The sequence below is a fragment of the Myotis lucifugus genome, unplaced genomic scaffold (assembly GCF_000147115.1).
Source record: "Myotis lucifugus unplaced genomic scaffold, Myoluc2.0 scaffold_301, whole genome shotgun sequence".
Lineage (NCBI taxonomy): Eukaryota > Metazoa > Chordata > Mammalia > Chiroptera > Vespertilionidae > Myotis > Myotis lucifugus.
The window spans coordinates 1,035,535-1,058,793 of NW_005871349.1; the positions used below are offsets into that span (position 1 = coordinate 1,035,535).

General features: G+C 38.3%; 1 protein-coding gene across 9 annotated transcripts in view; it reads left to right on the forward strand.

The window, feature by feature from the left end:
* The window catches only part of ST7 (suppression of tumorigenicity 7), a 246,223-nt gene that overhangs the window by 108,153 nt on the left and 114,811 nt on the right, over positions 1-23,259 (forward strand). For 6 of the 9 annotated variants that reach the window (XM_006100186.3, XM_006100184.3, XM_023763800.1 and 3 more), the window contains exons 5-9: positions 40-155; positions 5,512-5,587; positions 7,652-7,720; positions 10,229-10,383; positions 12,587-12,684. In XM_006100186.3, the coding sequence (XP_006100248.1) occupies positions 40-155; positions 5,512-5,587; positions 7,652-7,720; positions 10,229-10,383; positions 12,587-12,684 (514 nt within the window). The remainder of the gene's footprint in view (positions 1-39; positions 156-5,511; positions 5,588-7,651; positions 7,721-10,228; positions 10,384-12,586; positions 12,685-23,259) is intronic. The other 3 variants (XM_006100189.3, XM_023763803.1, XM_023763802.1) reach the window with 1 other exon arrangement.

The window sequence follows — 23,259 nt, forward strand, 5'->3', positions numbered from 1 at the left end:
TTCCCAAAGGTGTTTGACTCTTTTATTTCCCCTTTACAGGTACACTTGGGTGACAGGACGAGAACCCCTGACTTACTATGACATGAATCTCTCTGCCCAGGACCACCAGACATTCTTTACTTGTGACTCGGACCATCTGCGCCCTGCAGATGCAAGTACGGAAAATCCTTTAGTTAGTTGCTGAGTGAGAGGGTTTTTTAATTTAAGTAGTAAGCTTATTACTTTTAGAATATCTGCTCTATAACACCCAAACACCTCCCCAAGGAATAGGTACTTCCGGTCAAGATGGCTGCATAGTTAAACACAGTACTGCCTCCTCCTACAACTATATCAAAATTACAACTAAACTTCAGAACAACTGTCATTCAGAACTGCCTGAAATCTGACTGAATGGAAGTCCTACAGCTAGGGAATTAAATAAGAAGCCACATCAAGTCTGGGAGGAGGGGTGGAGATGCGTGGGATGGGCTGATCCTGTACCCATATGTGGCAGATTAGGAGGGATATGTCAGCTCCAGAGGTCCTCCTGAGGAGCCAGGGGTCCCAGCCCACACCAGGCCTGCCAGCCCAGGGTTCTAGTGCCGGGAAGAGAAGTTCCCATAACTTCTGGCTATAAAAACCAGGGGGGATTGAAGCTGAGGGAGACAGAGGGCTGCTGGAGCCCCAGAGAGTTCCTCTTAAAGGGCCAGTGCATGGACTTAGACTCATTCCCACTGACCTCCAGTGCTGGGGCAGCAGCTTGGAAGGCACCAGGCACATATGGGGAGGAACTGAATCGTCTGGCATTGAGATAAGAGCTGGGGGTGGAGGGAGCAGCTTTCTCACAGACAGAAGTGCTGGCAGAGGCCATTGTTAATTTTCTGAGCCCTTCCCCCACAGAACCAACAGATAGGTGCCATATATGAGACCCCATCAACCTGGCTCACACTGTTTGTCCCTCCCTGGTGATTCCCTGAAGCCCCACACCACCTAACTTTTGGGCCCACCCAAGCTGTTTCCAGTGGCTTTTTCATACCAATGGCCTGTCTTGGCTCATGCTGCAGAGTTTCCTAAAATCTCTCCAAAAAGCAGTATCTGGCCTCACCGAGCCCCATACTTCTCATTAAGTGACCCCAGCCCTGGCACTAGTGGCAGCCGACCTTGGTTCACAGCTTGGCCTCATCAGGGCACCTAAGTCCAGCACAAGTAGCAGCCTTCTGAAGATTCCTTTGTAGCTCATGCCGGGTGGCCCTGGGCAGAACATGGGCAGCAGCTGACCTTGGCCTACACCTCCCAGAAGGCCCCAATGGACAGCCTCAGAACACATCGAAGTATCACCACCCAAACACCTCCACAAGCTACACCTCAAGGGGTGTACTTAGCAGGCATCAGAGCCTTGCTGAAGAAAGTCCTGCTCTGTGAGGTTGAACCCTGCACAGCTGCTCCTCCACAGTGGTCACAGGTTGGTGGTTGTAGATAGTCCTTATAGCTAATCGGACTGGGGAAAATCCCTCTCATTGATGTGCCAACAGCAGTCAAGGCTCAACTACCAGAGGAGGGTGTACACAGACTACATTGGGGGTGCACCTCAAGTGCCCAGATTAGGTGATTAGGGAGGGAGTGCCACTGAATCCTACAGAACACCTACCAAGCATGGGAGGTGTAGCAGCTCTATCTAATACATGGAAACAAACAAAAGGAGGCTCCCAAAATGAGGAAACAAAGAAACACGTCCCAAATGAAAGACAGAACAAAACTCCAGAAAAAGAACTAAACAAGATGGAGATAAGCAATCTACTAGATGTAGAGTTCAAAACATTGGTTATAAGAATGCTCAATGAACTTAGGGGAAGAGTAGATGAACTTCAACCAAGGAATAGGAAGCATAAAAACGGAGATAGAAAACATAAAAAAGAACCAGTCAAAAGTGAAGAATACACTAACTGAAATGAAGAATAAATTACAGGGAATCAACAATGGGGTAGATAAAAGCCCAAGATCACATCAGAGATTTGGAAGATAAGAATTAAAAGACATCCAATCAGAACAGCAGAAAGAAAAAAGAATTTAAAAAATATAAAAGTTTAAGGAGCCTCTGGGAGAACTTCAAGCATTCCAAAATTCACATCATGGGGGTGCTGGGAGGAGAAGAGAGAGAGCAAGAAATCGAAAACTTGAAAAAATAATGACAGAAAACTTCCCTAACCTGATGAGGAGAATAGACATACAAGCCCAGGAAGTGCAGAGTTCCAAACAAGATGAACCCACACCAAGACACATCATAATTAAAATCCAACAGGTAAAGACAGAAACTTAAAAGCAGCAGGAGAAAAGCCATTTGTTACTTATAAGGGAGCTCCCATAGGACTGTCAGCTGATTTCTCAGCAGAAACCTTGCAGACCAGAGAGGATTGGTGAGAAATATTCAAAGTGATGAAAAGCAAGGAGCTACAATGAAGATTGCTCTACCCAGCAAAGGTATCATGTAGAATTGAAGGACAGATAAAGAGCTTCCAAGATAAGAGAAAACTAAAGGAGTTCATTACATGAAATGTTAAAGGGTCTTTTTTAAAAAGAAGTAGCAGCCCAGGCTAGTGTAGCTCAGTTGTTTGTAGCGTCGTCCAATGTATCAAAGGTTCTCGGGTCAATTCCTGGTCAGGACACATAACCAGGTTTTGAGTTTGGTCCCCAGTTGATCCCTGGTCGGGGTGCAACCAATCAATGTTTCTCTCTCACATCGATGTTTCTCTCCCTCTCCCTTCCTCTCTCTCAAAAAAATCAATAAAAACATATCCTCTGGTGAGGGTTTAAAAAAAAGAAGGAAAAAAAAGAAAAATAGAACATTAAAATGGCAATAAATACATATCTATCAACAACTGAATCTTAAAAACAAAACAAACAAGCAAGCAGAACAGAAACAGACTCATAGTTACAGGGAACATTTTTATGGTTGCCAAATGGGAGGAGGTTGGGGGGATGAGGAGAGGTGAAAAAGGTGAAGGGATTAAGATGTACAAATTGTAGCCACTGTGGAGAACAGTATGGAGTGTCCTCAAAAAACTGAAAATGGAACTCCCCTTTGACCCAGTGATCCCACTTCTAGGAATATATCCCAAAAAACTAGAAACACCAATCATAAAGGATATATGCACCCCTATGTTCATAGCAGCACAATTTACCATAGCTAAGATCTGGAAACAGCCTAAGTGCCCATCAGCAGATGAGTGGATTAAAAAACTGTGGTACATCTACACAATGGAATACTATGCTGCGGTAAAAAAGAAGGAATTCTTACCATTTGCAGCAGCATGGATGGAAGTGGAGAGCATTATGCTAAGCAAAATAAGCCAGTCAGAGAAAGATAAATATCACATGATCTCACTCATTTGTGGAATATAATGAACAACATAAACTGATGAACAAAAACAGATCCAGAGACACAGAAGCATCGATCAGACCGTCAAACCTCAGAGGGAAGGTAGGGGAGGGTGGGGGTAGGGGGGAGTGATCAACCAAAGGAGTTGTATGCATGCATATAAGCCTAACCAATGGACACAGACACCAGGGGGGTGAGGGCATGAGTCGGGGGGTGGGGGGGTAATGGGGGGATAAGGACACATATGTAATACCTTAATCAATAAAGAAAAAAAAAGAAGTACAAATTGGTTGTTACAGAATTGTCATGGGGATGTAAAGTACAATATAGGGAATATGATAGTCAATGATATTCTAATAACTATGTATGGTGTCAGATGGGTGTGAGATTTATCATGATGATCACTTAGTAAATGATGTAATGTCTAATCAGGGAGGTGTACACCTGAAAGTAAAATACTAATGTATGTCAACTGTAATTGAAAAAATTATTTAATAACGCAAAAATTAAATTGGAGATTGACTAGTGGAACTCAGAATTCTGATACCTAAATAAAGGCTTTATCACAATGAGGTAGTGATGTAGAAATAAGTCCCCTCATTATAATTTAAAATATTATTTTTAAATATTCCAAGGTTGGATTTACATGTTTTGAATATTTATAAATCTTATATGAAGTGAATTAAATCCTTGGTTGAGATAGAAGGAAGGGTCATGTTTTCCTAATGATATTCTGGTTAGAAATTGGGAGTCAGTGAATCCAAATGGTTAAAGAGTATATTACAGAGATTTATATGTCTATTTATTGATTCATTAGAATTGAATGGGGTCATCCCCATTCAATTGGAATCCATATTTGTTTTCCATCCTAGAAAAGAATTTGTTGAGCATGCATTTGACACTGCTTGAGTTATAAATAATCCTACTGATATTTTTGATATTACTAAACGTAAAGTAAATAGGTGAAAAAAATCTTTAAGAAAAGGAATACATACATACTCCTAAGAAAATAACTTAGAAGATAAAAAACTATAGAACAGATTAAATAAGGAGATTGTTACTCTTTTTAAAATGGTACTCTTTGCCATGGTGGAACATCAGAGTAAAAAAAATATTTCAAGCATTGAGCTTCCCACGATATACTCACAAACTACTTTGGTATATGAAAACTAGGTTTGCAGCAAACACTGGAAACAGGTACACATGTTAAGCAAAAGCCTAATGTATTTTTTCCTGACCCAACTTATAATTCTTCAGATGTTTTTAAAATGTACTAATATCCAGAGCCTGTGACAAGTGTTTGGGGGAAATAACTAATAGAAATTATGTAGTATCTGTGTAGAAGGAAGAAATTAGAGCAATGTCATCTCAAAATGTGTACAGTATGTATTCTTTAACAACAAGCAGCATTAATGAGCAAAATAAATATTAAATGTCTGTTAGAGTGCCTCTTCTTGATTAAGAAGTCTTAATCAAGATTGTTTCTAAGATTATAGAAGACAAATTAGCCTTTAAGATTTATTTTATTTATTTTCCTTGCAAAGTCTGTTGAGACAAGTCTAGTGTTGGTGTTTCAATTAGCTCTGTATTGTTTACATCTGTAGCTCTGTTTTGTTTACACCTGTATACACTCATAGAAAAATTTATACAAAGTGAATTTGGAAACACTGTCTTTAGCACAAACTGTAAGTACTAAAAGAACTTTCCAACATGGTCCCCATGTAAACGCATGATATTATAATATTTTGTGGAAGATACCAGCATTCCACACATAAGGTTCACCTTTGTATTCCATTAAAAACAAACATATTGTGAATAGCTAATGCACGTATTAGTCTATGACAACGTGCATTAGTAGTATGTACAAACAAACTACTACCAAAGTCTGTTGAGACAAGTCTAGTGGTTTATAAGATTTAGATCTGTAGTTTTGTGAGCATAAGAAAGTTTTGATATCAGCAATTGGAGGACAGTTGAATAGCAAGTTAGAATGTGTTTGTGTGACTTTGGAGGATTGGGCTGATCCTCTTGGTAGTGAAAAATTCTCCTGTAATCCAAGCCTAATGCTACTAATTCAGCTGTTGTCCTGTACTGAGTCTTCCTAATTATATGGATTGATTGACTTGCTTTTTTTTCTTTTTCTTTTTCTAAAATAGTAATGCAGAAAGCCTGGAGAGAGAGAAACCCCCAAGCTAGGATTTCGGCAGCTCACGAAGCATTAGAGATAAATGAGTAAGTGGGGAAAATCTTGCTTTTAAAAGGGAAAACTTATTCTTTGCTGAATGTATAGAGTTGCCATTGATAGGATACTAATATTAAACTATGCATTTGAACTTGAGAATTATTTTGGGAACATTAGTTTATAAAAAGACTTTGTGAAGGTGGTTTTAGTAATTTTAGAGAGCAATTCAGTGGTTTGCTGTGATGCTAAATTAAATCCTTTAAGGGCTATCCATGGGATATTGTAAGTACATAAAATAAATACTATTCTTTACATACCTAAAACATTTTGACAGGGAAACTTTTACAGGTGTAGAATGCTCATCTGTGCCATCACAATTTCTAGATAGAACTTCTGCTAGTGGGGAAAACATAATAAAAACCTAAGGTGAGAAAATTACACTTTTAAAAATACTTCAAGATCAAGGCAAAGATAAGAGGAAAGGCTGTGCTTGGTGTTGTTAAACAATCTATGGGTTACCAAGGAAGACTGGGAAATCTCTTCTGGAGATCTCAGAAAATGAGAAAGATTCTTGAAGTTGGAGTCATAAAAGCTCAGGGTTGGCAGAGATCTTAAAGGTCATTTAGCTCCGCCACCCATCTGGTGCTTGAATCACCTCGACACTCGCCCAGCCAAGTGGTCATTGTTAAACTATTTTATGATTTTTTTTCTGAAGAAGGTTACAGAATCTTCTTCAGCGATCTCAGAAAAAATACTCACTTGAGAGTTGGAAATCCTGCCATTATAACCTGTTGATCTATGTGGTTTCTGATTCTGTTGTGCAACATATTTATTTTCCAGTTTCTTGTCATCTACAAAATTGACGTGCCTGCCTTCTGTGTGTCATCCATGTTTCTGATAAAAATAGCAGTGTCAGGGCTAGATCCCTGGGATATGACATGTAGAAATCATCATCCTTTGGTATTGTTCAGTTAATTACTAAGCCACCATGATTCAGCCCATACTCCTCCATTTTTATTTTAAGAATGCCAGTGTAGCTATGGATCTTTAATGGATAGTAAATCTATTAGAGTAAATTAGCTAGCGCAAACTGATTTGTGTAGTCTTAGTGAACTTAAGCTAGCTCCAGTGTTCACTTTCTTTTTAAAATGCTTGGAGACTATCCCTTTCATAATCCATTAGAATATCTTTCCAAATCACTGTTCTGTAGTTTGGGAAGTCTGCCTTCTTCCCCCTTTTGAACATTTATACTACATTGGTCATCTCATCTTCTAGTACTTCCCCATTCTTTGTGAGTTCTTAACTATTCCTTGGCCTGCCTATGTTTGTTGGCTTCCTGGGATTTGCCCATCCCAGTATGGTAGTCAATTTAGGATAGATTAGTTATTTGCTATGACATCTTTTTACCCATTTTAGAGTTTAATTTCTTCTCCCTTTTTCAGTCTGACAATCATTCTCCTTAATGGAGAAGCCAGGAACAAAATAGGAATTAGAAAATATTGCTTTCTCTTTATCTGCTGCTCCCAACTATAAACTTTCCTTGATTTAATGTTGTTGTGTTGTTGTTTGTCGTTTTGTTTATTTATTTTTGTGATGATTTTGGAGAAATGGGAATGGTAACAAGGCCTTAAACATAATTTAAAAACAGGGAATAAATGGCTGTCTTTAGCATTTTTTGTTTTGTCTTTATTTTGTTTTGTAAGCTTAAGCTAATTTGAACTTTCAGCTCTCCTGACATTATTCTTATAAGCTCATTTCACTCTTTTATAGTCCTTCATTACACACCCTGTTTCCATCTTTTTTTACATGTCCTTTAAAATCTGACCTTGTGGAGATCTCTGTGCAGCCATATTGGTTACTTAATTGTCACCCCTCTTTTCTTCCTGAGAGGATCAGAGTGATTGTAGTTACAGTTGGATATTTGGACACTACCCAACCTTCTTAAACCATTTTCCTCCTGCGTCTCATGTCATTGAATCATACCTCTTTTCTTTGAATTTTTTGAAGTTCACCTTACCCTCTTTGATTACCCCAAACTCCAAATGACACAGTAACTCTCTCTGAATGTTCCTATCGATTTTCATTTCACCAACTATTTTTTTCTTCTTGGTCAGAATTAGGTCCAGAGTTGAAGTTCCCCTAATTGCTTCCTCTACCATCTGGGAGATAAAATTGTTACCAAAGTAAGTCAAGAACCTGTCGGGTGCTCTACTTCTAACCAAATGAGACTTCTATCAGATATCTGGATGGTCAACACCCCCATCACCTCATTTTCTTACATCTGTATGTGTATTGTGTTGTGACAAGGATGCATCATCTGTATCTTCCATTGAGCTGAGCAGTCTGTTCTGTATTGCCCAACCATTAGCACTTCTATTGCTCTTTCTTTTCTCCTTCACTCACAAGCTCTTAGCATGTTTCTACCCCATAAATTTTCACATAGATGTATGTTTTCTTGGCCAGTAGTGCTACTCTGCCTCTCCTCCTAAAATACTATTTGTAATATATAAAAGGTTAAGCGACCGTCCGACTGGTAGCTATGATGTGCAGTGACCACCAGGGGGCAGATGCTCCGACAGGTAGCTATGACGTGCACTGACCACCAGGGGGCAGACGCTCAACACAGGAGCTGCCGAGCTGCAGTTCTCAGGTGACGCACCCCGGAACCAGAGAGGAGGGAGCCTGATTTAGGGGTGCATCACCTGAGAACCGCCCTCTCGCAATTCGGGACCCCTAGGGGATGTCAGAGAGCTGGTTTCAGCCTGATCCCTGCAGGTCAGGCCGAGGGACCCCACCTGCCGGAGGGACCCTACTCACTCCGCAGCCACCCTTCGAGCCACGGCACCACCGCAGGTGCAGCCAGTTGGGGAGGGACTGTGGGAGGTTGGCTCCAGGGTTGTCTAGTCTGTCTTGCTCAGTCCCGCCCTGCCGGCCACCTTCTAACTAATTTCCTTACAATGTGCACGAATCCGTGCACCAGGGCACTAGTTTGTAATATAAATGACCAAAGCAAGCAAGCTAGCTCCAACCTGTCTTGAGTTTGCAGTCCACCAACTATAATCTTACAGCTAATTCCTCAGATACTGTATCTACCACTCGTATTATAATCTCAATTTTCACTTCATTACCCTTGACCCATATAGCCTTAAGTATTGCTTCCTAATGCCTATACCATTCTTTTCTCTAGTGAATTATTGGGCAGTTTCTGTATCATCATTGCTCTTGCCAGGTTATATCTACTGCCCTCCAGAGTAATTGGTTTACAGCTTTTTTTCTGGGCATTTCCATCCCTATCGCACCACATTCTGTTTAAGCTTCATTGACCAGTCCTGCCTGAAACTGGATGGACTGGCTAAGGACTTATAAGACCCCTCCTCAAGGCTAAGATGAACTAGTAACCTAAAACCTCACATTAGCCATCAGTTCAGCCTCCTTTTCCTAGCTGGCCAATGCAATTTATGAATAGTAAAAGTAGCATTTGGTTTTACTTTCTGTTAATTTTCTCTCTTGTGGTCGAATGGAGGTTCCATTAAGTAGGGAAATGACCACAAGAGAGATCGTGGAGAGGAAGGAACCAAAAGGGACCTGTGCAGATGAAGGCCTGTGTGGTCGGCTCTGGCCTCCACATTTCTCTATTACACTCTTTTTCTTTGGCAGTTGGATTGTTCTTATGTGATTTAGAAGGTTTAAATTTCCAAGAGTTCTCCTTGTTCATTAGTTACCTGCTTATCCTTTCTGGTTTCCTACCTTAGAGGAACAACATTAGATTTTAAAATCTTTTTAAAATCCTGATTTCTGGGCCTCATCCTCCGGAAATTCTGTTTCTTTGTTACTAATGTTGTGGCCCCACCCCATAACAAAGAAACAGAATTTCCGGAGGATGAGGCCCAGAAATCAGGAGTTTAAAAAGATTCCCAGGTGATTCTAATGTACAGCCAAGGTTGAGAACCACTGGCTTAAGGTATACTAAGCAACAGGTGGTAGCTATTATTGTTAAAGGCATGAGATTTAACTCTTGTTTGCTACTGAGGCTGAATCAGATTTTGAGCTTTTTAGAAATAGCAATGCCTGGAGGTTCTAGTGTTCTCTGACATAGAAAATCAGTGCTAACGGTAATGAGATGTTGAGCGCTGTTTTTTTTCAGCGAGTAACTTACTTGATTTCTGAATCTGTGTTTGAGAATAGAGACTCTATATTTAGTAAATAGAAGTAAACTTATATATAGTACCTCTAACTTTGAGTGTTGGAAGGAGATATTTAATAACAGCTATTATTATCACTATTGTTAGTTGACATTATTGAGCATGTACCACATGCTGGCTACTGTACTGGGCACTTTACATGCATCCCCTTACTTCACCTTCACAACAACATTGTGAACAAATAGCCCATGTTGTTCTCTCTCCATCAGGGAGGCAGAGTAATAACTTGCCCAAAGTGACACACTAATAAGGGGCAGAGTCCACATGTGAGCCCCGTGCTCCTAACACTGTGCATCCTATCTCTTAAGCTAAAATACACACATTTCTTTTGTACCATTACTTTGTGTCAACAACTACAAATGGGTGCATGAACCAGTTGGCCGCTCTGCATGTTTTGGCGTTAACTCCTTGCCCTCCTGCATGCACTCCTCCGGTTATTACAATGTCCTTGAATTTGTAATTAATGGTGGCTATTATCTGAATGGACAGGTGTGCAACTGCTTATATTCTCTTGGCCGAAGAGGAAGCAACGACCATTGCTGAAGCAGAAAAGCTATTTAAGCAGGCCCTGAAGGCTGGAGATGGCTGCTACCGGCGTTCCCAGCAGCTACAGCATCATGGATCCCAGTATGAAGCCCAACACAGTAAGGTTTCCTCCAGGTTGAGGTGTTGGGGATCAGAATTGTCACATGATTAATCAGAGCAAATTTTCAGGCCAGTTCAAAATATGATTCTCCTAGGTGGGGATAAATACTCGTTTTTGCCTTTTTTTATTCTTGTTTTTTCCTTCCCATAAAAGTGCAGTACATAATTAACTTACAGCTTCATTACTGTTCGGATTAATGTTCAGATTCTCTTTTCTGTCCATAGATTCCTAATTCTAAAAGTAAATGGTAATAACGTTTAGTGGTAACATTTTTTTCTCCCTAGAATTTTTTTCATATTTCTGTTTACCAAGTGCTTCTTTGCCCCATAACTTTAAGTCCTAATTGGGACTTAGCACTTAAATTAGTGTTAATGTTATCAAAGGTTTTATTTTATGGGTTTTTTATAGCATGGGCTGAAATAGGACCATTAAGAAAATAACAGTTATTGGTGATTGTCTCAGTATTTAGCTCTTATTTAGGAAGCATTGGTGTTGACTTCCAGAGAGAAAGAGGAAGAGGAAGAGTTCCTAATTTATCTTATTTTCACTTTAAAAATGATGACTTCTTTTATTTAAGATACCTTTAAAACGAGACCTTTAACTGCAGTACACTGAACTGAGAGTCAGTAATGTTTTGGGGGAATGGTATCAAAACAGGACTACAAAATCGTTTCTGAAGTCCCCCCGCCCCCCCCCCCCGCCCCCAAACTTGTCAGTTTCTTGATTGTTTAAACTGAAATTTAGTAATCCTCGTGAGAGAGAGTGTTTTCATCGTCCATCCTGACTTTGGGTTGTTTCCTTAAGGTGGAATTTCTCTCACCTCATTTCTCCCTCGTGCCACTTGGAGCATAAGAGTGTATCTCCTTCATATTTGCGATTATAAAATTAAATATTAGTGTTACACTTGGATTTGGTGCAGAAACCGAGTGCATTACTCCCTGTGACTGAGTAATTACTCATTATGGCCTGTGTATACATGAGTAGTTTTCACATTAATATATAGGTTTTTATTTATATTTTGCAGTAAGTATATGTAAATTAAGTATCTAATCACCAAATGTATCTTGCTTTTAAAAGATATGTATAAGAATAAATTTTGAAGACATATTAGTAAGTGTCATTTTGTGAACTAAATGAGGATTAATACATAAAATTACATAGCCTATAATATAATTTAAGAAATTTTCTTTATTTCTTTTCTTCTGTATATTAAATCCTTTCAACCTATTGCCTTAATATATCCAAAAAATATAATCACATCTTTAAAATAATTTGTAGGTACTTGGCAGATTTTCAGCACACATCTTGTTCTCATTGTTTAAAACTTGAGAAGTTAGGACTTTAGCCTTAACATCTTTTAATAGCTGCATATTGTACATGTACTTAATCTATAACAGGTGTGTCATATTTTTCACAAACATGGTAATTTTATTGAGGATTAAGCACATGTATGTTCTCACTGGTCTGGAAACATACCCAAAAGGACATATAATTAAATAAAAGATTAAGATAAGAAGTTGTTAATGTACTTTTTAAGAGCCATTTTGGTGACTATTATTATAACTGTTTAGCTTGTCAGTGCTTTCTCTAACACTAGGGTAAGTTTTTCATTTTGTTGCATACTGTGTTGTCATATCTGGAATGTATTACATTGCCATCTAAAATCGACTGCTTTGGGGACCTGGAGATGATTATGATGTCACTAATGTTTGGGAAAGAATAATATAAAACAGAAGTTCAAAATGAGGCTTCTCCAGACTTAATGTCAAGAAGGAAAAAAAATGTTCATTAGGATGCAACCTGAGATTCACCTCTTGCTTCTTTACCAAAAGTATGCACACTTGCAGAATGTGGAATTCTTGCTTGTAAACCGCATGCATTGTGGGTATGTTCGTTTTCCCAGCACTTGGTGGCAGATGATTTTATTTATCAAATACTGAACATCCTAACTCAAAAGCATGGATTAGAGAGTCAGTCACATGATTTGACCTTTGGAAGTTCTAAGGACTTTGACTTTACTCTGTTAGCAGAGCTGTCAGTTTTCCTGGAAGTAAGGAAAAACTAAGGAGCAGTCTTTTCTATCTGAGATTTTACCTCAAAGGCCTGGCAAATGGGCCTCTGTATTTCTTCCTGCTGATCAGCTGAAAGCTCTTGTTTCTTTTCTTTTTTTTAATTTTGGTGTTCTATATCTTCCTTTTCAGGACGAGACACCAATGTCTTGGTCTACATCAAAAGAAGGCTAGCAATGTGTGCCAGAAGACTTGGGAGGACCAGGGAAGCAGTGAAAATGATGAGAGATGTGAGTTTGAATTTATGGTTTGGGAACATAGCAATGAACCTGACTTAGAGAGAGAAGGAGGAGCCCACTGAGTGGCTATAGCAGAGAATACCAGTCATGGTGGTCCCATGGGCATTAGAGCCAGACTGTCTGGGGTCCAGCTCTAGCTCTCCACGTACTAAATGAATGATCTTGGGCAAGATACTCAACTTCTCTATGCCCTGTTTCCTCATCTGTAAAAAAGAGAATAACAATAACAATCCAATAATCTATATGTATGAAAGGCTAAGCGACCGGCCAACCGGCTGGTAGGTATGACATGCACTGACCACCAGGGGACAGACGCTCAACACAGGAGCTGCCGAGTGACAGCAACTTTGCAGAGTGCCCTCTTGCACTCTGGGACCCCTTGAGGGATGTCGGACTGCTGGTTTTGGCCCAATCCCCGTAGGCCGGGACAAGGGACGCCATCTGCTGGAGGGACCCTGCTCACTCCACAGACACCCTTCGACTCCCAGCACCACCCCAAGTGCGGCCAGTGGGGAGGGACCACCAGAGGTTGGCTCCAGGGTGTGTCCGGCCCTGTCTCACTCAGTCCTGCCCTGCTGGCCACCTTCTAATTAACTTTCTTTCAGTGTGCACAAATCCATGCACTGGGCCACTAGTAACATAATAAAATAATAATAACTACTACTTGGAATTGTTGCAAAGATTAAATGAGATAATACATGCAAAATCTTTAATAGAGTGACTGGCATATTAAAGAAATCTCAATAGTTGTCCTTATTAAACTCTTGAGACTATAGCTGGAAGCCAAGAATGAGATCAGCCATTTTAGAGAACTGACTTTTTTTTATGTGTAGTAGTTAGGAAGGTTTGAATAAACTATGGATCAATTTGTTACCCTTAAATTTAATAATATTATGTTCTGATTGTATTGTAGTCATTTCAAGTATTTTCCTAGATTCTTGAGTCAGGATACTTTATTAGTAGAGTTTCAAAATGAAAGAACAAGGGAGGCTGTTATTATGTAATTTAAAATCAAAGCAGTGCTTTAAAGAGAAACCAGTTGATAAACTCTTCTACATTTTAAAAAAATAAACACTTTAAATAAAGAAACTAACACTAGTGTGAATTGTATTTATAAACCATTTCCTTTTTAAATACAGTTTCAGAAAACCTTGATCAACATTTCCTTCTGCTGTCTTCTGGGTTAGGAGACTAGGTAACTGTTCATTATAAAAATGAAAGAACTGAGGGACCAGGAAGAAGCAGTATCTTCTCCAATCTCAGCTTTGGGTTTGAATATAGACTATGTAGACCTAGTGAGTCTTTTCTCAACTTGTCTCTGGAAAGGAAGTGATTCCTGTGAGTCCCCAGTCTCTGTAGGGGTGAGGCCTGCACTCCATGCCCATGCCTGGTGATTTCTGCAGGTCATAGCATCTAAGTGAGGTGTGTGCATGGATTCCGGCTCCTCCTTCAGTAGCAGTATTGTCCCCAGACCTGAGGATAGGAACAAGAGGAGAGAGATTCTGAAGTGGTTTTATTGGACTGAAGGTGATAGATGTACTGTAAAGGGATCTCTCAGGATTTAATTCTTGTGGTTGACAGAAAAATTTAAATAATGTTTGTTATAATGTGTAAGTGCTAATTTTAAGAAAAGATTTCTGCAGAGACATGAACTTGCCCTCAAGCTTTTTAACTTGCAGAAGTTTCATCCCTTGATATAGCAGAGAAACTCAACCAGTTCTACCAGCTCTGAAAGAGCTGAGAATTTTATGAAGGATGGGGTCTTTATCTTAACCTGGTACAGCTGCATTCAGCCTTGAACAGGTGTTTTATATTTATTGTTTTTTCTTAACCCTTAATTAGCCTAGTACAGGCACACATGGAAGAGCAGATTTTGTTGATTTTCTGTATTATATGTTCAAGCAACTTCATAGGAAAAACAAACGTGGAAGATTTTAATTCCAGTTGTTTTCCATCAGTCTCATTCGGGTTTTCATCATTTTTAGTATATGCATATAAAATTTCACATGATTAAAACCAATACATCTTTACTATGGTTTGATTTTTATTTAATATTATTTTATACTTACAATTCCATTTACTGACCTAATTCAAATATAGATCTTAGGGGAAAGTCTTCATGCAGTGGAATAAATGCTGGGCAGGGAGTCCAAAAATCCACCCACCTAAATTTAGCTTAAAGCCAACCTGTGATTCGTTTATGACCAGGTGTATTCATTTCCTAGGGCTGTGGTATCACAAACTGGGTGACTTAAATAACAGAAATTTGTTCTCTCACCATTCTGGGGACCAGTAGTCGAGAGTCCAGGGTGAGCTGGGCCACACAGCCTTCCTCTGAAGGGTCTAGGAAAGCATCTTCTCTTGCCAGCAGTCCTTGGCACTCCTTGACTTATAGGTGCATTACTTCACATGACGGTTCCCCCCTTGCCCGTGTACCTGTATCTCGGTGTCCAGATTTTCATCTTTCCATAAGGACACCACACCTATTGGATTTAGAATTGGACTTATGATCTCATCTTAACTTGATTACGGCTACGAAGACCCTATTTCCAAATAAGGTCACAGTCACAGGCACCAAGGGTTAGGATGTTAATATGTCTTTTTAGAGGACACAATTCAACCCACAACATCAGATCCTATATAAAAATATAGATACTCTGTATAAACTTTCCCTTTTTCTAAAACTTCCTTACATGCATCAACTAAAGGCATGTTCTATATGCCTTTGATGGTGTCAAACCCATGCTCAGCCTTGCTGGTAAAGATGATAAATCTATATGCCATAGCTCTGATTCACCAATTCAATTTTTTTTTTTACTGGTATGATATTTGTTTTTCTTCAGGATGACTCTCCAACCAACTGAGCCACTTGGCCAGGGCAGCATCTATTATTATTATTTTTAAATATATTTTTATTGATTTCAAAGATGAAGGAAGAGAGAGATAGAAACATCAATGATGAGAGAGATTCATTTTGATCAGCTGCCTCTTGCATGCCCCACACTGGGGATTAAGCCCGTAACTCAGACATGTGCCCTGACTGGGAATTGAACTGTGACCTCCTGGTTCATAGGTCAACTCTCAACCACTGAACCACACAGGCCGGGCTATTTTTAATTGAAAATGTAATAATCTAATCATCCATCTTGAGTTCTCAGTTATGGCTCTTTGTAAAAATAGCCAGAGAAAACTGCAATGACCTCATCCCTGGGCTTGGATCCTTCCTGCATCCTCAGCATTTTCTCTAGTTCAGTTTTTGTCTATCAGTAAGTTACATGAGTATTACCAAGTGCCAGACATTTATTAAGAAGTTTACATAGACCATTTCATTTAATTTACACACACCATGGGTGTCCTACTAAATTACAGAAATAATTTATATTCATTGTAACAAGTCAAAAAGAAGGAAGTTATGATAAATATCCCCTCCACTCCTACCATGCTTTCTCATTGAAGTAACCAACACTCGTCGTTCAATATATATTTTTCTACCCCCTTTTCTTTGTTCCTACAAATACATACCTAATCACGTAAGGATTTTGAGCAGAGTTGATTTGTATCTTACCCAAGTTTCCATACAAGAACTAAGCTTTCATGGGGATGCTTAATATTCGAGCATCTTCTGTGGAGCTCCCTCACTAAAGAAAACATGTCAGTTTTGAGATAATGTAGTACCATTTCTCCTGACCTCTTTTTTCCAGTTATTCCTATATTCAATGTTTATCTCAAATCACTTACTCATGTGATCCCTTCATTAAGGAGAGATTAGGGCTAAATGAACAGAGAGAGACAGGTTTTTTGAGCTGAATTTTTAAAGCATACAAAAGGATAATTGAAGTTCACTAGATTTAGAGCTTCTTGAGTGCTGGTATGATATTTGTTTTTCTGCACAGTACCTTGTACAAAGACACAGTCAAAAAAATATTTGAATTGGTGAATCAAAAGTATGGCATACAAATTCCCAGTTAGAGCTTTGTACCCGTGACCTTTGATTCCCAGCTTCTTATTGAGTATGACACTTCTTTATTACTGGTTTAATTATACTGATTTTCTACCTTCATTATAAATGGGAACATTTATTTTTAGAATAATGTAAATTAAAAGGACCCAGTTACCTTCAGTTTTCCAATATCCCAGCAGTGCTACAGTGAACATCCTTATGGACATGTGAGAGGCTTTCACTACGGTGTTTGCCTGGGAGTAAGATTGCTGGGTATTAGAGCATGTGCATGTTTGATTTCAGTATGTCTGGAGAGTACACTCTCCAGAATGGCTCTTATGATTGTGTAAATTTTCATCAGTGATACATGACTATTCCCATGTTGCTCTGTATTAGGCTGTTTTGAGACTATACTTGTTGCATATAGCTTTTAATAATGTTATTCCATGATTTAAAAAATACTGTTATTTTTTCTCCCTTTTCATTTTATATTCTGTTTATTTGCTTTTTTGTTTATTTTTCTCTGATTAATCTTGCTAAAGGAATGTCTATTTTATTAATCTTTTCAAAAGAGCTAGGATTTGGTTTAGTTTATATTCTCAACTTTTCCCCAGCATTTTCTGCCCATATAGTACTGTTTTGTTTCTTCTCCTTCTCCTCTATTCTGTTTGCTTTTTTTAATTACCAATTTCTTAAGTTGAACAGTTAGCTCCATTTGATTCTAAGTATTTCTTTATTGCCTTATATTTTCATCTTGTCCTATATATTATATTTTTCCCCTTGTCAATAATTTTTTACATCATGCTTAGAGAACAAAGATCATATCTTTATATGGAGAGAATTTTTGAGGCCTAGTACATAGCTAGTTTTCATAAAAGTTATATCTGTGCTCGAAAGTAATGTGGTCCCTGTTGGTTATCAAAGTTTGTATTATTTGCTAGTTTGAGCTTTATTAACCATGTTGTTCAAATCTTCTGTATCTTAGCTTATTTTGTCTGTTTGCTTTTTCAGTGTTTGAGAGGGCTGTGATAGAACATTCACTTTCAATGGTTTATTTATCTGATTTTTTCCATGTTTCATTAATTATTGCTGCATGTATTTTGAGGGTATATTGTCAGAAGCACTTATGCTGATGATTATTCTGATGATATATAATACCCTTTGTCCCTTATATTTTTCTGCCTGGATTTTCTTTTTAACCTGTATTAATAAGATGGGCTACTCTAGCTTATTTGGATTGATATTTGCCTGGTATATTAATTTCCAGCTTTTATAACCAAACTTTATATAACCTATTTATTTATAAAAAATATTTATTTATTAAATTGATTGGGGTGACATTGGTCAACATGAACATATAGGTTTCAGGTATGGGTTTCTATGTTACAAGATCTGTATATTGTACCGTGTGCCCACCACCCAAAGTCAAATCTCCTGTCACCTTATTTTAGGATCCCCTCTCCCTCCTACCCCCTTCCCTCTGGCAACACCACACTGCTGTTTGTGTTCATGGGTGTTAGTTTTATATCCCACATATGAGTGAAATCATATGGTTTTTAGATTTTTCTGACTGACTTATTTCACATAGCATAATGTTCTCAAGATCCATCCATGTTGTTGCAATTAGTGCTATTTTACCCTTTCTTATGGCTGAGTAGTATTCCATTGTGTATATGGACTACATCTTCTTTATCTAGTCCTCTATTGCAGGACACTTAAGTTGTTTTCATGTCTTGGCCACTGTGAATAATGCTGCCATGAACAAAGAGGTGCATATATCTTTGCGAATACATGATTTCGAGTTCTTCAGGTATATACCCAGGAGAGGAATTGCTGGGTTATATGGTAGCTCTATTCTTAATTTTGAGGAATCACCAGGCTGCTTTCCATAGTGGTTGTAGTAGTCTACATTCCCATCAGCAGTAAGTGAGGGTTCCCTTTTTTTCACAACCTCTCCAACACTTGTTTATTGCTTGTCTTGTTGATAATGGCCACTCTAACAGGTATGAGGTGGTAGCTCATTATAGTTTTGATTTGCATTTCCCTAATTGTCAGTGAGGTTGAACATCTTGTCATATACCTATATGTCTTCTTGGGAGAGGTATATTTTCAGGTCCTCTGCCCACTTTTTAAAAATATATATATTTTTATTGATTTCAGAGAGGAAGGGCGAGGGAGAGAGAAAGAGAAAAACATCAATGATGAGAGAGAATCATTAATCGGCTGCCTCCTGCATGCCCCCAACTGGAGATCGAGCATGCAACCTGGGCATGTGTCCTTGACTGGAATAAAAGCTGGGCCCCTTCAGTCCACAGGCTGACGCTCTGTCCACTGAGCCAAACTGGCTAGGGCCTCTGCCCACTTTTTGATTGGATTGTTTATTTGTTTGGTGTTGAGTTTTTTGAGTTCTTTATATATTTTGGAAATTAAACCTTTGTCAGAGCTGCTGTTTGCAAATATCACCTCCCATCTGGTTGGCTGCCTCTTTGCTTTGTTGACAGTTTCTTTTGCTGTGCAGAAGCTTTTTAGTTTGATATAGTCCCATTCATTTATTTTTGCCTTTACTTACCTTGCCTTTGGGGTCAAGTTCACAAAATGTTCTCTACTACCACGAACCATAAGTTTGGTGCCTATATTTTCTTCCATGTAACTTATTGTTTTGGATCTTATATTTAGGTCTTTGATCCATTTTGGATTAATTTTTGTACATGGGGACAAACTATAATCCAGTTTCATTTGTTTGCATGTGGCTTTCCAGTTTTCCCAGCACCATTTATTGAAGAGACTATCTTTACTTCATTGTGTGTTTCTGGCTCCTTTGTCGAAAATTATCTGTTCATATACATGTGGTTTTATAGCTGGGCTCTCTATTGTGTTCCATTGATCTGTGTGTCTGTTTCTCTGCCAATACCATGCTATTTTGATTATTGTAGCTCTGCAGTATAATTTTAAGTCAGGTAGTGTGATACCTCCAGCTTCATTCTTTTTTCTCAGGATTGCTTTGGGGTCTTTTGTGGTTCCATACAAATCTGATGATTTCTTATTCTTTTTTCTTAAAAAAATGACATTGGGATTTTGATGGGGGGTTGTATTAAATCTGTATAATGTTTTAGGTAATATGGCCATTTTAACTATGTTGGTTCTTTCAATCCATGAACATGGGTATTTTCCCATTTTGTTGTGTCTTTTTCAAATCTCTTTTAACACTTGGAGTGCGGGAAACGAGTTAAGTCGGCTAAGTCGGCTCGCGTGAATTGCGCGTACTCCGCGGGAGCCGTCTTTAACTCGGTTCATATAGATTTGCGGTGGAGTGAGGGAAACGTGTAAACTCGGGCCGATTGTAACTGCGTATTACCAAATATTTGTTTGTAATCCACCCTTTTGGTGGATGGAACAAAACCAAAAGACAGAGCCATCTTATATTTTGGCGGGAAATTCACCCGCACTCCAAGTGTTAATAATGCTTTGTAATTCTTTGTTAAGTTTATTCCTAGGTATTTTATTCTTTTGGTTGCAATTGCAAAAGGAATTTTTTTTTCATTTCTTTCTCTAAAGTTTTGTTGTTAGTATACCGGAAGGCAGTGGATTTTTGCACGTAGATTTTGTATCCTGCAACTTGACTGTATTTGTTTAATGTTTCTAAAAGTTTTTTGGTGGAATCTTTGGGTTTTCTCTATATAGAATCACGTGGTCCGCAAAAAGTGACAGTTTGACTTCTTCTTTCCCTGTTGGATGCCTTTCATTTCTTTTTCTTGTCTTATTGCTCTGGCTAGGATTTCCAGCACTGTATTAAGAGTGGTGAGAGTGAATATCCTTTTCTTGTTCCTGATCTTAGAGGAGAGTCTTTTTGTTTTTCACCATTGAGTATGATATTAGCTGAGGGTTTATCATATATGGTCTTGATTATGTTGAGGTACTTTCCTTCTATTCCTATTTTATTGAGTGTTTTAATCATAAATGAATGCTGTATCTTATCAAATGCTTTTTCTGCATCTACTGATAAGATCATATGATTTTTATCCTTTCTTTTGTTAAGGTGGTGAATTATGTAGTTGATTTGTGTATGTTGAACCATCCTTGTGCCCCTGGAATGAACCCCACTTGATCATGATGTATTATTTTTTTGGATGTACTGTTGTATTCGATTTGCTAGTATTTTGTTTAGGATTTTTGCATCTGTATTCATTAGAGATATTGGTCTGTAGTTTCTTTATTGTGTTATCTTTACCAGGTTTTGGTATCAGAGTTACATTGGCCTCATAGAATGTGTTAGGAAGTATTGCCTCTTCTTAAAATTTTTTTGAAAAGTTTGACAAGGATGGGTTTTAAATCTTCTTTGAACACCTGGTAGAATGCACTGGTGAAGCCATCTGGTCTTGGACTTTTGTTTTGGGGGAATTTTTTTATGGTTGTTTCAATTTCTTCACTGCTTATCATTCTATTTAGATCTTCCAATTCTTCATGATTTAGTCTAGGGAGATTATATTTCTAGGAACGTATCCATTTCTTCTAGGTTATTGAATTTGGTGACATATAGTCTTTTATAATATTCTAGTATGACACTTTGTATATCTATGATATCTGTGGTGACTTCTCTCACATTTTTTATCTTGTTTATAGGATCTTTTTCCATTTTTCCTTAGTGAGTCTAGCCAGGGGTTTGTCAATTTTATCAATCTTTTCAAAGAACCAGCTCTTTATTTTATTGATTTTTTTTGTATAGTATTTTTGTTCTACATTTCATTAATTCTGCTGTAATTTATATTATTTCCTTTCTTCTGCTGACTTTGGATTGCCTTTGTTTTTCTTTTTCTAGTACTTTAAGATATGATATTAGGTTATTCACTTGGAATTTCTCTTGTTTCTTGAGATAGGCCTATAACGATAAAAACTTCCCTCTTATTACTGCTTTCACCGCATCCCAGAGGTTTTAATATGTTGTATTGTCATTCTCATTTGTGTCTATATGTATATTTTATCTCATCTTTTATTTCTTCTTAGACCCAGTCATTTTTTAGTAGTATGTTGTTTAATCTCCATGTATTTGTGTGTTTCTTTACTTCATTTTTGCAATTGATTTCTAATTTTAAGGCATCTTGGTCAAAGAATATACTTGGATTCAATTTTCTTTTTTTTTTATTTATTTATTTATTTTTTTCGCTAAAAGTATTACAAAGGGTATTACATAAGTGTCCTTTTTTTCCCCCCCGCCTTTGATAGGCCCCTGCCCTCCCTTACCCCCCAGTGTCTTATGTCCATTAGTTATGGTTATATGGATGCATACAAGTCCTTCGGTTGATCTCTTACTCCCCTCCCTCCTGTCCCCCAACCCTCCCTGGCCTTCCCACTGCAGTCCGTCAAACAGTTTGAGGCAGCTCTGCCACTGTATTTATTATTGTTCAAAAGTTTGTAATGGTCTTAATTATCCATGAAAGAGTGCGATCATGTGGTATTTTTCCTTCATTGACTGGCTTGTTTCACTTAGCATAATGCTCTCCAGTTCCATCCATGCTGTTGCAAATGGTAAGAGTTCCTTCTTTTTAACAGCAGCATAGTATTCCATCATGTAGATGTACCACAGTTTTCTAATCCATTCATCTACTGATGGGCACTTAGGCTGTTTCCAGATCTTAGCTATGGTGAATTGTGCTGCTATGAACATCTGGGTGCATATATCCTTTCTGATTGGTGTTTCTGGTTTCTTGGGATATATTCCTAGAAGTGGGATCACAGGGTCAAATGGGAGTTCCATTTCCAATTTTTTGAGGAACCTCCATACTGCCTTCCATAGTGGCTGCACCAGTCTGCATTCCCACCAGCAGTGCACAAGTGTTCCTTTTTCTCCACATCCTCTCCAGCACTTGTCGTTTGTTGAATTGTTGATGATGGCCATTCTGACAGGTGTGAGATGGTATCTCATTGTTGTTTTGATTTGCATCTCTCGGATGATTAGTGACTTTGAGCATGTTTTCATATGTCTCTTGGCTTTATGAATGTCCTCTTTTGAAAGGTGTCTATTTAGATCCTTTGCCCATTTTTTGATTGGATTGTTTATCTTCTTTTTGTTAAGTTGTATGAGTTCCCTATAAATTTTGGAGATTAAGCCCTTATCAGATATGACGTTGGCAAATATGTTTTCCCAAGAGGTGGGTTTTCTTGTTGTTTTGTTGATGGTTTCTTTTGCTGTGCAGAAGCTTTTTATTTTGATGTAGTCCCATTTGTTCAGTTTCTCTTTAGTTTCAACTGCCCTAGGAGCTGTATCAGTGAAGAAATTGTTTTGGCATATGTCTGAGATTTTGTTGCCTTTGTATTCTTCTAGAATTTTTATGGTTTCCTGTCGTACATTTAAGTCCTTTATCCATTTTGAGTTTATTCTTGTGTATGGTGTAAGTTGGTGGTCTAGTTTCATTTTCTTGCATATATCTGTCCAATTTTCCCAACACCATTTATTGAAGAGACTATCTTGGCTCCATTGTATGTTCATGCCTCCTTTGTCAAAAATTAATTGAGCATATTGGTTCGGGCTAATTTCTGGACTCTCTATTCTATTCCACTGATCTATATGTCTGTTCATGTGCCAGTACCATGGCAGATTTTGAGAACCAGGGGGTTTGTATACAGCTTGG